At 39.2% G+C, this 16,244-nt stretch overlaps 1 protein-coding gene across 1 annotated transcript; it reads right to left on the minus strand.

The window, feature by feature from the left end:
- Positions 1 to 1,135: 1,135 nt before the first annotated feature.
- Positions 1,136 to 9,531, minus strand: LOC104954560 (potassium voltage-gated channel subfamily H member 5-like). Its single transcript, XM_010781682.1, has 4 exons — positions 9,316 to 9,531; positions 7,935 to 7,994; positions 5,176 to 5,368; positions 1,136 to 1,140 (listed from the first exon to the last, which is right to left on the minus strand). Exons 1-4 carry the CDS (start codon positions 9,529 to 9,531, stop codon positions 1,136 to 1,138), a joined length of 474 nt encoding a protein of 157 aa, XP_010779984.1.
- Between the last annotated feature and the right edge of the window lie 6,713 nt (positions 9,532 to 16,244).

The following is a 16,244-nucleotide window of genomic DNA, read 5'->3' on the forward strand; positions in this document are numbered from 1 at the left end:
TTTAGGTGTAGCTTTAATGTATGGTTGAACAATAGCCCACTACCGCGACATTTCATTTTTAGTTCATTTAAAGCGGAAATGCACAAAGGTACCTAATAGATGAAGTCTTGTCGAGAGTGATCCAAGGAGAGGGATCAGTAGGGTGGAAAGAGAACAGCACCAGAAGTGGTCACTGGTTTCCTTGGGGGGGGGGGGGATAAGTGAAAAAGATTAAGGTGAGTCACTGCAGTCAAATATTTGTCCTGGGGCTTTGCTTCCATAACATTGTCTTCTTTCTGACTAGTGGAAAAAACCATCAGATGCTCAATTAAGGTGTTTATTTTGCAACAGTACATCGTTCTGTGTCCTTAACTTACCAAAAGTTAGCATTAATAATGCCTGACTATTATTAATAGATAACTTCCATTTAGGATAATTATGATGGAGCCATAGGCATAAGGCCAAACACAGGGTTACCTGGATGTAGTTTGTTGTAGAGAGACACCAGGGAGGAGTGGATGAACTCTCCATACATGTGTGCAGGCTGGCCCTCCATCCCTGATTGGTGGGAGGAGGGACGCTGTGGTCGCTCCTCTCTGCTCCGGCCCCACAGCACCACCTGCAGCACACAACATCAGGCCACATCATTCCTTATCGTTTGTAGATTTAATATTAAAGGTGGGTATGTAATTTATTTCAGAAACAGTTTTGTTATATTCCATGGAATGCTCTAAACACCCCGATAGCAATGAATATATGAATGCTTTGACAATAAAACATAACAATTTTTAAATCTGTGAAGCCGTGGCGCTGTAAAAAGCACAAGCAATATTTTTAACCGGCCCCGGCTAAAATAATGTGGATGGCCTACCTGTCCTGTCAGCCTTCGCATCTGTGCACAACTTATCTCGTGCCCTCATTGGTCATGTGCGCGTTCGTGTGTCCCGGATGAGAGGGCTCTGTAAGGAAGTGGACAGATTTGTTCCGGTTGTGTATTTTTCAAATTCAGCGCCACTCGAGCTGGTTTCTCCAAAAATGACATACCCAACCTTTAGTGCTTTTTCTTTGGTTTCCTAATTTTGATTAAACCTTGTGTGTTGCTGTTTTTGGTGGAATGGTAAGGATTTGCATATTGTGCTATATAATTATCACTCTTTCACTCTGGAGATCATAAGGCAATATAGATTAGTAAATTACCATGAATCGAGCCATTTATTTACCATATTTTGAAACATCTCTGAAACTCTAATAAAGTCCATATTGCTAGCTTACTATAAAAGTCCAATTCGACCGATTGGCTGAGCATATATTTTTTTCCAAAAAATAATTACCCTTGTTAAAACTTTTTTTGTGCATAAGTTATCTAATATGTTCAGTCAATGCCCTGCCACTAAAATATGTCAAAAATGATATGGTTACCTTACAAAGTTGACCAAAAAGAGTGATTCTTTCAGCAGTGATTTTTAGCATGCCACTTTCTCAGTTGAAGCTAGCTGAAGGGCATTCTGTTTGAACCACAGTGACATCTAGAGGTTGTTTTGTGCATAATATGTCAACCAAAGGGTAAGAGCTGGCTGAATCAGATGGAAGGTTCAACTTTTTTTTTTTTTTTCAACAAGATATCATGACCGCCGAAATGTGCTCTACCAAATGGTGTTGTGCTGGCAGTTAAAGGGTGAGCCTCCTCTGTCCTCCACTTGTTAACTGTATTAATGGCACCTGTTTGAACTCGTAATCAGTATAAAAGACACCTGTCCCCAACCTCAAACAGTCCACACTCCAAACTCCACTATGGCCAAGACCAAAGAGCTGTCCAAAGGACACCAGAAACAAAATTGTAAACCTGCCACCAGGCTGGGAAGACTGAATCTGCAATAGGTAAGCAGCTTGGTGTGAAGAAATCAACTGTGGGAGCAATTTATTAGAAAATGAAAGACATACCAGACACTGATAATCTCCCTCGATCTGGGGCTCCACGTAAGATCTCACCCCGTCGGGTTCAAAAAGGATCACAAGAACGGTGAACAAAAATCCCAGAACCACACGGGGGGACCTAGTCAATGACCTGCAGAGAGCTGGGACCAAAGTAACAAAGGCTACCATAAGTAACACACTACTCCGCCAGGGACTCAAATCCTGCAGTGCCAGTACACTGCCTTAAGCCAGTACATGTCCAGGCCCGTCTGAAGTTTGCTAGAGAGCACTTAGATGATCCAGAAGAGGATTGGGAGAATGTCATATGGTGAGATGAAACCAAAATAGAACTTTTTGGTAAAAACTCAACTAGACGTGTTTGGAGGAGAAAGAATGCTGAGTTGCATCCAAAGAACACCATACCTACTGTGAAACATGGGGGTGGAAACATCATGCTTTAGGGCTGTTTTTCTGCAAAGGGACCAGGACGACTGATCCGTGTAAAGGAAAGAATGAATGGGGCCATGTATCGTGAGATTTTGAGTGACAACCTCCTTCCATCAGCAAGGGCATTGAAGATGAAACGTGGCTGGGTCTTTCAGCATGACAATGATCCCAAACACACCGCCCGGGCAACGAAGGAGTGGCTTCGTAAGAAGCATTTCAAGGTCCTGGAGTGGCCTAGCCAGTCTCCAGATCTCAACCCCATAGAAAATCTTTGGAGGGAGTTGAAAGTCTGTGTCACCCAGCGACAGCCCCAAAACATCACTGCTCTAGAGGAGGTCTGCATGGAGGAATGGGCCAAAATACCAGCAACAGTGTGTGAAAACCTTGTGAAGACTTAGAGAAAACGTTTGACCTCTGTCATTGCCAACAAAGGGTATATAACAAAGTATTGAGATGAACTTTTGTTATTGACCAAATACTTATTTTCCACCATAATTCGCAAATAAATTCTTTAAAAATCAGACAATGTGATTTTCTGGATTTTTTTCTTCTAATTTTGTCTCTCATAATTGAGGTATACCTAGGATGAAAATTACAGGCCTCTCTCATCTTTTTAAGTGGGAGAACTTGCACAATTGGTGGCTAGCTAAATACTTTTTTGCCCCACTGTATGTCATATATACATCCAAATCTGACTTTTCACAAATTCAGATCTTTCTTCAATCGGATTTTAATATCTTACAGGACTGGCTATCACACAATAAACTACTGCTCAACAAAACAAAATCTTATACCATGGTCTTTGGTACCAGGCAGAAGCTCAAATCCAAACCTAACGTAGTAATAAAATGTAGTAAAAAACTTCTCTGCATAAAGTTGATAGCTTTAAATATCTTGGTGCATGGCTAGACTCAGAACTTTCATTTAAACTACATATAAAGCATGTAATACAAAAAGTAAATTACGGAATCGGTGTCTTACACCGCTCTCGCAATTGTTTTACGCTCAGTGTCTGTAAGAGAATTGCTTCTCAACTTATTCTTCTGATTATGGACTATTGTGATGTTTTCTACCAAAATGCACATAAATCAGATCTTGCTCCACTCAACATAGCCTACAACAGACTATGCAGATTTTTTCTTGGTTGTCCTTTTCGTACACATCACTGCACAATGTATAACCAACTTAAATGGCCTTCATTAAATGTAAGAGGATGTTGTCTTGTTTGTCATGTTTTGCTTTTTGTCTTTTTGTTTATGTATGTCTGTAAGTTGTTGCTATTGTCGGTTGAAAACGAGATGGTGCATCTCAAGGGGTTTATCCCAATAAATAAAATGTCTATAATAATTGCCTTGTGTTGAAAGGTGCTGTATTAATAGCTTGCCTTGCCTCACACTGCTCATGTTAGTGACAGATCTCAACCTGGTGGTCCCAAGATGAATGGAAGTGTTTATCTTGCTGGATAACGAGAAGGGGGATTCAGAGAGGCCAGTCACTCGTCACCGTCTTGAGCTTCAATATCGGGATCCATGTATTTATGATCCTCTCAATAATGGAAGTAGTCATCACATACAGAGCATCAACTAGTTCCTGAACAGGGTCCTTCACAGATGCTCTGTATGTGATGACTACTTCCATTATTGAGAGGATCATAAATACATGGATCCCGATATTGAAGCTCNTGCAGCGGTCTGCTTGCGCACGGAGCAGGAGTTTTATGAGAGAAAATATATTTCTCTGTGCTCAAAAATGTTCAAGTGTGCGCTCAATCGCATTTTCTATGCTCAACATGTTTCATTGCGTGCTCAGGATAGAGGCACAAATATAACGCCATACTCCCGCACCCCTCCTCGACTCTACCGTGTGCATTTCAGCTATTGGGACGTCCTTCGTACATAACGGATTACTATCTTGCCAGAAACTAGCATTACAGATCGGAAGCAGTACAGGTATCTTCCTGCACCACTACCTACCATAATAATGCAGTTTATTATAGATAATATGGCTTATAATTAAAAAAAAGACATTGACAAAGATGAGCTAAAACTGATATTTCCGTCGACTACAGAATGCAGTATTACATAAGTAAGCAGTTAACATGCTGTAAAAATGATCTTTTCGAGGTAGAAAAAAGGACATATTTTAAGATTAAACTGCATTAACACATTTTTGAAAATCAAAAAAGTTTTGTTTTCCACTTTCTGAAGGTTGTTCTCTATTGACAAGGGATGTTGATGTGCTCAAGGGAAACATATTATAACTGGTAGAACAAATAGAAAGAACTGGGAAAAAAAGAACAGTTGTTTTCCTTTAAGAGGTATTTTAGAGAGCCTGTTTTTAAACCAGGGCTCTGGTTAATGCCCCTTCTGGTTTAAATGGTCCCTTGATGGAAATAAACTTGAATGTTGTTTTTAGGATGATTGTCTCATAAGCCAGAATAGTAATAAGCACTAGTCAAATTTCCCAACAGCAGAGACTGTCAGACTGACTTATTTTTGTTGTTGGTAAGCACCTACCTCAACAGTCCTACACACCAAAGGACCTCAACAACACACACACTCGCTCTCTGCTGTGATAATCTTTGATTCTTGTTATTCGCTGTCAGTAAACGCTCACCGGAGGCCTGCTGATGGTTATGATACTGCGCACTACGCTGAATGCTGCAGCAATGTGCCTGTGATTTTCTCAGTAAAAAGAAGTGTCCCTGATATTATCCCTGTTAGACTCTTATCATCCCTCTTCATAAATATTACAGTACACACACATAGCTGGGAGTTTGACTCTCAACCTCATTCCAAAACACAAGTAATGACATAATAGTAAATGTCCACATACCTAAGATGGCGATGACCTCGTCGTCCTGGATGACCTCCAGTGACCCCGACACGACGAAGCACAGGGTGTCCACGCTTTCCCCGGCGTGGAAGATCAGATCCCCCGGGGCGCAGTGTGTGGTCTGAAACTCCACCGCCAGTGAGCGCAGGCAGCCGTCGCTGGCCAGCCGGAACGCTGGATGTTCATTGAACACCTGAAAGAGGGATATTAATACTTTTTTGTCTTTTCTTTAAAAACTGTTGCTAGGGCAGTCAGACTCTGCCCACATGATCACAGCTACATTTCTAAGACTCTTTTTTCTGAAGAAGAGTGAAATAAAAGTTCATTTTGCTGCAGAAACAGAGTAAATGCCGTAGGTAACTTCAATTTGACAACTCTACATTTGTAATTATTTGAACTTGACACCATTTTCTTTTATGACATTTGCAAAATGTTTTTATTGACCTCATTATGGCCATTGAAGCTATGACTTCTGATAGTCATTTTGAATATTTTGTAGCGTACTGTCTAAACATAGGGAACAATGTACATTTTAGTTTTCTTAACAATACAGGTAACATAGTCATACATTGTTTTCTTAACATTCAAGGTCTACAGAAGACAAAAACATTATTCAATTGGGGATTCCATGTTTTTTGATGTGAGTGCAGCATAACCTTTTTTTAGCGACACCCATTTGACAAACTTTAATATTACTATTATTAGCTTCTCCCAATAACAAAATCATCAGTATGAAAAGACTGTTTTAGGCTGAAATATGCTGTCATTTCAAACTGTTAATAAAATAAATCCTGCAGCCTTTCGAACACATCAGGCAACATGCAGGTCTTCCTCTCTACAGTCTAAAAGTGCTTTCTTTCTGCAGGAATAGTCTTTTGCTGGGATCTCTTTATGTGTGCAAAATGAAACACAGCCTCTAAAGTACACAGTGAGATAATCCATCACTGCAACAGTGGAGTCTTCATTTGGTTTGCTTCTCATTTCACCGGGATGAGTTCAGTGTTTTCGTATCAGTGCTTCCTGTCAATTACCTGAAGCTTTCAGGAAGAAATGTAAGACTCCATGAGGAAATAATCCCTCTGTGGCCTTATACACCTCAACCTCCCTGGCTTTATTCAGGACTTTGTTTAGCTGGGGCAGCAGTTTGGCTCTCTTTCAGGAGTCCTACATTGCAGAACAATAAGAGACCAAAACAACTTGAATGCGTCATTGTGCTACTGCAGACACCAGGTTCAGACACCATTTTCTGCTTTAGATTTAAAAGAAAGAGATGTTTTGTAGGACTATTATTTATTTTTTGGATGGAGCGCCATTTGCAGCTGTTTCAACATTTAAAGTTATCTCAAGTCAAGTCTGACCATTTTCAACCAGCGTGCACAGTGATATTAATTTTGTCAGGATACAAAGAAAACATCTTTATTCAAAATTCAGACCAACATTTCTTTCTTTTTGAAACCAAATTATTATCCTATTGCTAGGGTTCTTTATTTTTTAATCATAATTGGGTACTTAACTTACATAAATCAATTAGAAGACTTACTGCTAAACAAGCACCACATTTGCATTTTTGCTTGAATTCTCTCTTATTCTCTCACGCGTTTCTCTGCAAAATATCTCATTTTCATAATTATTTTCATAATTTGGACTGGAGTCAAAGACAACACAAGTAAAATCTCTATTATTATTATTATTATTATTATTGTTATTATTATTATTATTATTATTATTATTATTATTATTATTATTATTCAGGCTCTAATTTTAACTGACTTTTTGGCATATTTCTTAGGTCATTATATTTTGGTAGAAACTGACTTAATAAACTACGGCTGTTTAACAAGCACTACATTTTGCTACAATTTTGTCTCACTCTTCTTTGCAAAAGATCTAATTACTTTTAAAAAGAGGGAAGACCTGAGTGAGTTTTCCACCAAAAAACTGAGCTTTTGGATTTGTCTTTGAAAAATTCACATATCTTTGCTCAATTATTTTCAGGTTTTCAGTCATGAATTCTGAAATGTTCCACCAGCAATCAGACTGATATTAATTATGTATGGAGAAAGTAATATCACCAAAAATAATATCACCAAAATCTTTATAAGTACTGGGAGAGAACTTATAAGAACTTTTTCTCATTTAATTTTTAAGAAATCGGCCAATGTATCATGTCATGTAGAGATGAACCAACTAACTTTAGGCAAATTAACAAGCATCACATTTAGGCTCAATTGTCTTTTTATTTCAGTGAAAATGTGGGGAAAAAGTTATTTCTTGACAAAGGTAAAAAGGACTTTTTGCTGAAAATCAGATCCACTTCTTTTGAAAAATCCACTTATTTTTGGTCAAAATGTTCAACAGGTGAAAGCTATGCCTTCACTTTGCCGTTAAGGACAGCTTTCTTTAAATGACTGCAGTGTGTGTACAGGAAGTCTGGGTATGGGAATATGCCAATTAAAGCTAACAGGGTTAGCACCGAGTTTAGAAACAACTTTGGCTCAGGGTCACTTAATCAAGCTAAACTTTTTTAACATTTTTAATAGTTTAGTGGATTGCAAAAATGATTAGTCTCAGTGACAAATTATAATGTTAACTCCTAACATCTCTAATGTTTATATTTCTAACTGAGCTGACCGCTTATTTCCTTTTTTCAAACCATGTCAGACACACAAGTCAAAGCATGAATTGGGTTTCATTTTGTAAAAAGTGAAGCGCTGCCTTACTACTAATGAGTGCCTGTAGGAAAACCATGAGATACATACCTTCCTGTTGAGGTGGACACAGATGTCAGCCCGCATGTCCTTAGGACAGATCGATAATACCTGGAAGACAGAGACACATAATTGCAATGTTGCAAACACAATCTTGTCTACAGAAATTCCCCCCATAAAATGTCATGACTATAAGACTAGGAAAACATACACTTGAATGTTATACTTTATGTTCCTCCAGAGTTGAAGGAGGGAACATAAACAGAGCCAGACATCAAACCCAGTTTAGTGTTGCAGAAGAGTGCTATCAGAGCAGGAAGTCTGATTTGGATAAATGACTACCTCTTCACTTTGCAACACACATACATGACAGATTCATGTTAGAAGAATTCATGTTTACTCCACTTATAACAAATGACTGCATGTCCCCAAGTAATATTAGACCTGTCTGATATTACTGTCTGAAGTTAAAAGACAGATACAAAGAGAGGAAGAGAAGCAGTTGTTTTAATCTAACAGCGGCAGGGAGAAAATGCACTTTAATGTGCGGTCGCTTTTATCAGATTCTTTTGCCTCTTTGAAGGCTGCTTGTTATGCAGGTAATGCATGGCTCCCAAATGGATTTTGCACTTTACAGGTAAGGTGATTATGTTCTGCTCGAGATAAGTTCGTAGCTCCATGGAAGTCAGGAGAAGACTCTGAGAAGATGAATTATCACAGTGGAATATTAAATCCAAGGAATGGTAGAATATTTAATGAACGTGTGCTTATTTTAATCTTTTGTTTCTCTTTCTCTTCCCGAATATTTAAAATCGAAATATAGAGCTGAGCTAACAGCTTGGTCTAAAGCTGCAAAACCTCAATTGAATCACATAAAGCTGGGCATGCAATGTTTGTTAACGACATGTTTCGTCCGTAGGACTTCTCACCGTCCCAAGCTCTCGCCTCAAAACCATGGGCACTCGAGCTTTCAGCTGCTCGGCTCCCAGACCCTGCCACTACACATCCGACAGTCTGATTCCATAACAACATTCAAAACCCAACTCAAAACCCACCTGTTCAAACTGGCATTTTCTTTATAAACTGTACCCTGTGTCCATTTCCTGTTGTTTGTCTTGTTTTACCCCGGCTGATATTTCACTAAATCCACTGTTTTAATTGTTTCCTATATTATCCCTATGCCCTGTAAGGTGTCCTTGGGTGCAATGAAAGGCGCCCCCCAAATAAAATGTATTTATTATTATTATTATGTTCAAACTGCAGAGACTCAGGAATGTAAGCTTGCATCACATGTTCAGTCTCCCCCAATCAGATTAAAAATAAAACAAGGAGGTTTCTTTTCTCAAACATCATTGCCACCAAACAAAGATGTCAAATCAATACTAAAATCTTCCATCAGCCTATCCCTTGACCTTTGACCTCTGAGACACACCTTCTCCGTATCGATGCCCTTGGACATGGACCAGGTGGAGACGATGTAGTCCATGACCCGCTCGCTGAGGCCCGTGGGGACCTGGTAGAGCTTCAGGAAGTCCCTGACGTTGTTGAGCATCTCGTGGTAGCGGTTGGTGTTGGCGTACATCTGCTGGAAGATGGTGGTCACGTTTCCAAAGATGGTGGCATAGAGCAGAGCTGGAGAGGAAGACATGGGACAGGGATGAAGACACACACACATTGATGCCCTCATAAATACTGGAGAAGAACAACAACCACTTACACTCTCTAACACCAAGGCAGCCAATCATACAAGTCAAGAGATTCTATATTTACACTGCAAATTGTTTAACTTTCTATTATATAATCAATAAGCAGAACTGAATACAGCATTTTTATTTGCATATTGATTTAGTCGATCGCTTTGCTCTGGAAACCCTACAAAAATGTATTTGTTTATGTCAGCTACTGTATATGAAATATTTGCGCAGTTGTACCGGGTAAAAAGTTAACAGATTACTACTAATTTGAACAAAATAACTTTTATGAAAGAGCGCACAGCAAGGTTTTGATGAGCAGGCATGAGATGGGGTCGGCAAATACTGACACTTTTTTTTTTATTAAAGATTTAAAAATCACTATTTGTAATTAATTCATGATATTCAAAAGGAATAGAGGAATCTGGAAGCACTTTTTTCAAACTTAAAGCCATGTGCTGATCCGCCAGCCTCCTCTGAACCCTGCGGCTGCTTCTCTGTTTCCATAGAGACCTAACTCGAAATAGTTCTCCCTCTTTTTTCCCCCATGGCTGCCTCCTCGCAGCTAATAATAATGACAAAACAAAGAGACAAAAGGATGTGTTTAAAGACTTTGAGGAGGTTGTGAGATTTGATGATGGTTCATGAGCGAATGAAAATAAGAGGGGGGGGGAGAGAGTGAAAGTGCACTCAAAGAAGAACATGTTGTACAGACACATTCTGAATATGAAAAGACTGATAACACTATAAACATGTCTTTGTTTGTGTCTTTTAAATTGTGCTTAAATGTATTTTAAAGAAAACTTGTTAAGTCCTCAATCATTTAGTGAATGTAAGCTTTGCCTTGAGGTGCTCTATTATGCTTTTGCTTCACTGGAGTGTGTTATTTTTATTTGCATGTACATGTAAATGGTCTGCAAAGGTTAAAATCCCAAAGATCCCTCCAGAGGAAGTTTCTCTGGAGTTAAAAAGAAATGGATTTGTGTTAAAAGGGAGGACATTAAAGAAAGAGACCCAGGAAGACATTGAAAGCCAAGAAAAGCGTGTTTGTATGCAAGTGTGAAATCTCACAGTAGCACTGAGAGTCAGAAATCAAAGAAATTCCAATGTTTGGATGAGAGTGAAAAACAGACGAGGCAGAGGGACAGTCACACACTGAGTGTCAGCCTGCAGATAAACACTGTTCCAGTTTAGTTCATTCAACGTCAGCAGACTTCCTGGACCCTTTAGGACCTTTCCGGGCCCCTGTCAGAAGGAACAGACAGACTCAAACAACTCTACCCATCTGGAACTGAAAGCTCAGAGACACAGCTCTCACCTCCGCCAAACAAAGACTCCTAATTGGGCGACTTGACGACTCAACGGTTGGCCAACGTCACCTCAGCCCAAAGAACGGCCAAGGTTGGACCCAACCATGAACTCTCTCAGTTGAGCCGAAACAGTCTTTCTGTGTTTGCCAGGATTTCAAGTAGAGGGTTCAAACCCTTTGGCGAATCTTCCTCTTATTTGGTCCTTTTATCCAAGTGAGAGGGAGGAAGATTGAACTTTGATGGCATGAAAACACACAAAGACACCTGGAGATGCGAGGTCCAGTTCTCTAACAAGGACAGCGTGGACAAGACACCAATCCTGGTGTGATGGGTTAGAGGGCAAGCTGTAGAAAAAGGGTTGTTTGCAATCCAATAGCAAACTGAAAGCTACTCATTAGCTAATTAGCAGCATTAGAACAAACCAGGTCAGGCTATTAGCACTTTGATATTGTAAAGCAGCTTGAGACAAATAACATAGCTCCAAATCGAACTTAATTCTTAGTAATAAAGTTACTACAGATTGAAAAAAGCTGGAAGTTCTTTGGATTATTTATTACAGCTATACTGAAACGACCTTTGTACTGCAAGTTATCTGACACTCCAAGGTTATTGACTTTTTAAGTAAGAAGCAAACAATTTAGCCAACCCATTAACCATTTAACACCACACAACAACAGACAACATTATAACTTATAAATGCAAACAATCATCTCAATCAAGTTTTATAGCTTAAGCTCTGATATAAATAAATCATATAAAAAAGCTGATTAAAGTGCTCAATGGTGCTGAACATGGTGAATGGTTTACAAAGTACAAAGATACATTACATTACATTTCATTTAGCTTTTATCCAAAGCGACTTACAATAAGTGCATTCGACCAAGAAGATACAAACTTGAGAAAACAGAATCATATAAGTGCATCAGGTTTCATAGGGCCAAAACATTTCAAGTGTACTCAACTGGCTTTAGAAAAGCCATTCCTTTATTAGTATATAAGTGCTTTGTTAGTAATTCTATCGCTCCAAGTGGATTCGAAAGAGATGTGTTTTCAGTCTCTATAGATAGAGCTATAGAACTCCTTGAACCTGATAAGGAATGTGTTTTGCCAACCCATCAACCAATAAACACCACACAACAAAGCATAGAGCAAGAACAAATTAAAATAAAATCACACTCGTATCTCAAGCTCTGTTTGAAAGGAGATGGATGATCAATACACAACAAAGTAATATAAAGCAGATCAAAGTGCCCAATGATGCTGCAAACGGTTCACCAAGCACAACAACACATTCTTTTGAACTGCTTGAGTCAGATAAATAAAAAACGAAACAGCACAGTATACTGATTGGACTTGGTCTATAAAAACCCTTCTCTGGTCCCACATAGAACATTAAGACGGTCCATCCAAAGCACTCAGGCTACAGTTTATAGCTGTCATTGCAATACTATATTTGAAATCTGATATGTCCCCTGTGGCTTTATTTCTTTTAATATGCCTGTCTTCCCCCTCTGGTGGCCGGGGAGAGATGGGCTGTAATATAGGGGGGTGATGATGAGTACAGGGAGCAGATCAAGAGTTTATTCCTATTTGTTGATGGTGCAGCCTGGGGGGTGGAAAGGATCAGAAGCTGTCAAATAGAGGCTCAAATCAAGAGAGTGAGGAGAGTCATTGCAGGAAGTTTTCTCTCCAAATGTACTGTGACACTCAAAGGAAAGTATATTAATAACATATTTTGGTTTCATTGGGTGGTTGGTCTATGTCGGCCTCCTGACGCTGCAGTGATCTCATCTCAGTGACGGCAGCAGCTTTTTCTTCCTACACGATGCTAACCGCTCATTAGCGCAGTGTTCCTGTGTGTAGAGACCACATGTCGTCACATCGAGTGGGCCAGTCTGTGGCGTACTTCTATCTGATCTTGAATGCGTTGCTTTGCTTTTTTAAGCCACAGCAAGTCCAGCAACTATATATTTAAATCAAACGGATATTGCTATAATAAAAGCAGATGTGCATCACTTCCTGTTTGTGGGGGGGATGTTTTTTTACCTGAGCAGACACCAATTCACCATTGTTGTTAAGAATAGCACATGACTAAAGGGACTAGCGTCATTTTATTCTGTGAAAGCAAGCAGCATTTGAATCACGAGATGTAATGGCGAGGTATGTCAGGGGGAAATTAGCAGCAAAATAATATGTATATTGTCCTGCACGCTCTTCTTATACATGAGTTGTTGTTGTTGTTGTTGTTGCTTCCCACCTTATTTGGCATTTACTTTAGTCTCATGTTCATGTGTGTCTGCTGTTAACACATGCACACATAAACAAACAGCAAAAGAAATGTAAATATAGTTTTTGCCATCTGATGTTAAATAGATTTTCCAAAGATCATAATCAGAAGCTGTATTCTACATCTGTTGTTATTCATGGCATTTTGTTGTTCCTTCTCACTGCATTTGGCATTTCCACTTGTTTCATATTTAATTGGTGTCTGCCGTTGACACTTGCCACATGCAGTTTTATTTTTCCTCCTCCCACCTTCTCTTTATTAATACATCAATTTCTCCACCCCTTGAAAGTTTAGTATGTATTTCAGTACATTATGGACATGTTGGTGCTTGGATTTACCCTTTTGAAGGTCTGATATTAATCTTAGAGAGGCCCTATTATGCTTTTTGAGGTTTCCTTTTCCTGTAGTGATAGGGCCCTTTTAACTTCTCCAAATAAGGAAACGGTACATTTTGTGTTCATCAGAAATAATCCGGCATCTGTCTGAAAATCTGTTTCTATGATGCCTTACAAATCCTCTTTCTATTTCATATTGGATGGTTCACCTCGATTCCCTTCGCTATTCTTCTGTTATTGCTTTTATATAAAGGGGAATAGTTGAATTGAGACAGCACTGGATGATGAAACAAAACTACACATGCACAGAGCAACATTTTAACATTGAATTGGTGTCAAAAAAACAATTTAGAGCTTAAATCCTCAGAATTATTTCATGTGATATAATGGAACAGTGTCATGTCAGTCCATGTCATATATTTTACTTTTATGCATTTCAGTAGATCTGGTGAAAGAGTGTGGGATGATTTGTCAGAGTGACTGAGAGTGAGGGACAGAAAGTGTCAGTGCCTGGAGCCCAGACACCCAGAAAATATCAATCACTCCGACATGAAGAGACAGCCAGCACACACAAACACCCTCACATACAGTAGTTATCACACAGACTCAGATACAACGATATAGAAACACAGAGCTCCTTACAGAAACAAAAGCACACAAAAGATCTTGAGTTTATATAATCTGTGTCTAAACTGAGAAAAATATAAATTATTAGATGTTTTATAAACAGTAAATTGAGGCGTTTTTATAAATGCAAGTCAGCGACGTGTTAAGCCAAGCTATGAACTAACTTCAAGGGAAGGGGAAAGCAGCTAGCCCCCATTTAAACAAAAAAGAAGAACATATAATAAAAAAAAAAAAAAAACACCTTTCAGGGATCCCCAAAGTATTTTTATCAACACATCCAAGTTTGGTTTAGAATCAGGAAAGTAAATGGAGCTACAGATTTACTGAGGACAGACATGATGTGATGAGCAGTCAATGCTTCCAGCTGCTTGTGGGCAGAGATAGAAACACAGGTCACTTATCAAGCAAAAAGGCAAGACAACAAAAGAAAGTTGTCTTTGTCTCTAAAATGAGAGGTGTTTTGTGTCTTTGTATTCGTATATTAAACAGTTAATTCGACTGTTTTTTTTCAACTATCATTTTGTATGGACTAAACTAAAATATATTGATAATGGATTAGTCATTTATACAGTGGGGCAAAAAAGTATTTAGTCAGCCACCAATTGTGCAAGTTCTCCCACTTAAAAAGATGAGAGGCCTGTAATTTTCATCCTAGGTATACCTAAACTATGAGAGACAAAATGAGAAAGAAAAAAATCCAGAAAATCACATTGTCTGATTTTTAAAGAATTTATTTGCGAATTTTGGTGGAAAATAAGTATTTGGTCAATAACAAAAGTTCATCTCAATACTTTGTTATATACCCTTTGTTGGCAATGACAGAGGTCAAACGTTTTCTGTAAGTCTTCACAAGGTTTTCACACACTGTTGCTGGTATTTTGGCCCATTCTTCCATGCAGATCTCCTTTAGAGCAGTGATGTTTTGGGGCTGTCGCTGGGCAACACAGACTTTCAACTCCCTCCAAAGATTTTCTATGGGGTTGAGATCTGGAGACTGGCTAGGCCACTCCAGGACCTTGAAATGCTTCTTACGAAGCCANGGCCCAATCCCAAACCACTCCCTCGACCCTACCCCTCCGTGACGGAGTGAACTCCGTCTGTAGCCACACTCGCAGCTCAACGAGGCTCCCTCCTGTCAGATGGAGGGAGTAAATACAGCAGCAAGCTTTGGGATGGCCTCCCGTCTCTCCGGCAGAAACAGGAAATGTCGTAACTTACAACGGTTTCAAATCAGCATCTCTTTGACAAAAAATGTAAATTAATAACTCAAATAAAACTCCAAACATCTTTAATTGTGTTACTTTTTTGTAAAGCTCTTTTAGTTTTAAACCTGATGTTTATAAGCTTCTTAGTTTTTGCAACAGTCTGTAAATATACCCAACTTTATAATAAAATACACACATTTACCTTTTTCTAGACTAAAGACAGGTATGATCCTAAGTTAAAAACATATGAGGTTATCATGAGGTTGTTAACATCGCAGTTAATCAGAGGATGTTTGCTGGAACTACTTGTCACACAGCGTGACTCCGGTCAGGTAGAGACCGGTCTCCAGTCAGCACCGCTGCATACTCGCTGTTTGAGGGCTTGATAGCCCACTCCTCCTCCACACCGCTCCACACTTGTTGGTTTGGAACAGCCCTCAATATGGCGGACCCTCCGCGTGAACGCGCAAACGGAGGGGTAGGGTGTAGGGGTAGGGTGTAGGGGGCGGTTTGGGAATGGGCCTGAAACAGAGGAAAACCGACAACTGGAAGATGAGTGGAAAAACGTCACATAAATATATAAGTGCTCACAGCTCCGTGGGAATTATTATGTGCGATTCATTTCTAAAAGGCTTTCACATTACTATAATTATATTTTAATTTAAATGTAGGCTACATTTTACACCATAACGGAACACAAAAGCAGGACCAACCATCATACATTGAATTCCTTGACTAACTTATGGTGTAAAATGTAGCCTACATTTAAATTAAAATATAATTATAGTAANACACGGGTTAGGTCTTGTCTATGATTAGGTGACTGGTCTTGGCCTCTAGGAGAAAGACTACTGGACGCTATTGTCCTACCATTGCTGGTTATCGACCTGGTTATCGACGAGGTTT

Source organism: Notothenia coriiceps, unplaced genomic scaffold (assembly GCF_000735185.1).
Source record: "Notothenia coriiceps isolate Sejong01 unplaced genomic scaffold, NC01 NC01_scaffold00023523, whole genome shotgun sequence".
Lineage (NCBI taxonomy): Eukaryota > Metazoa > Chordata > Actinopteri > Perciformes > Nototheniidae > Notothenia > Notothenia coriiceps.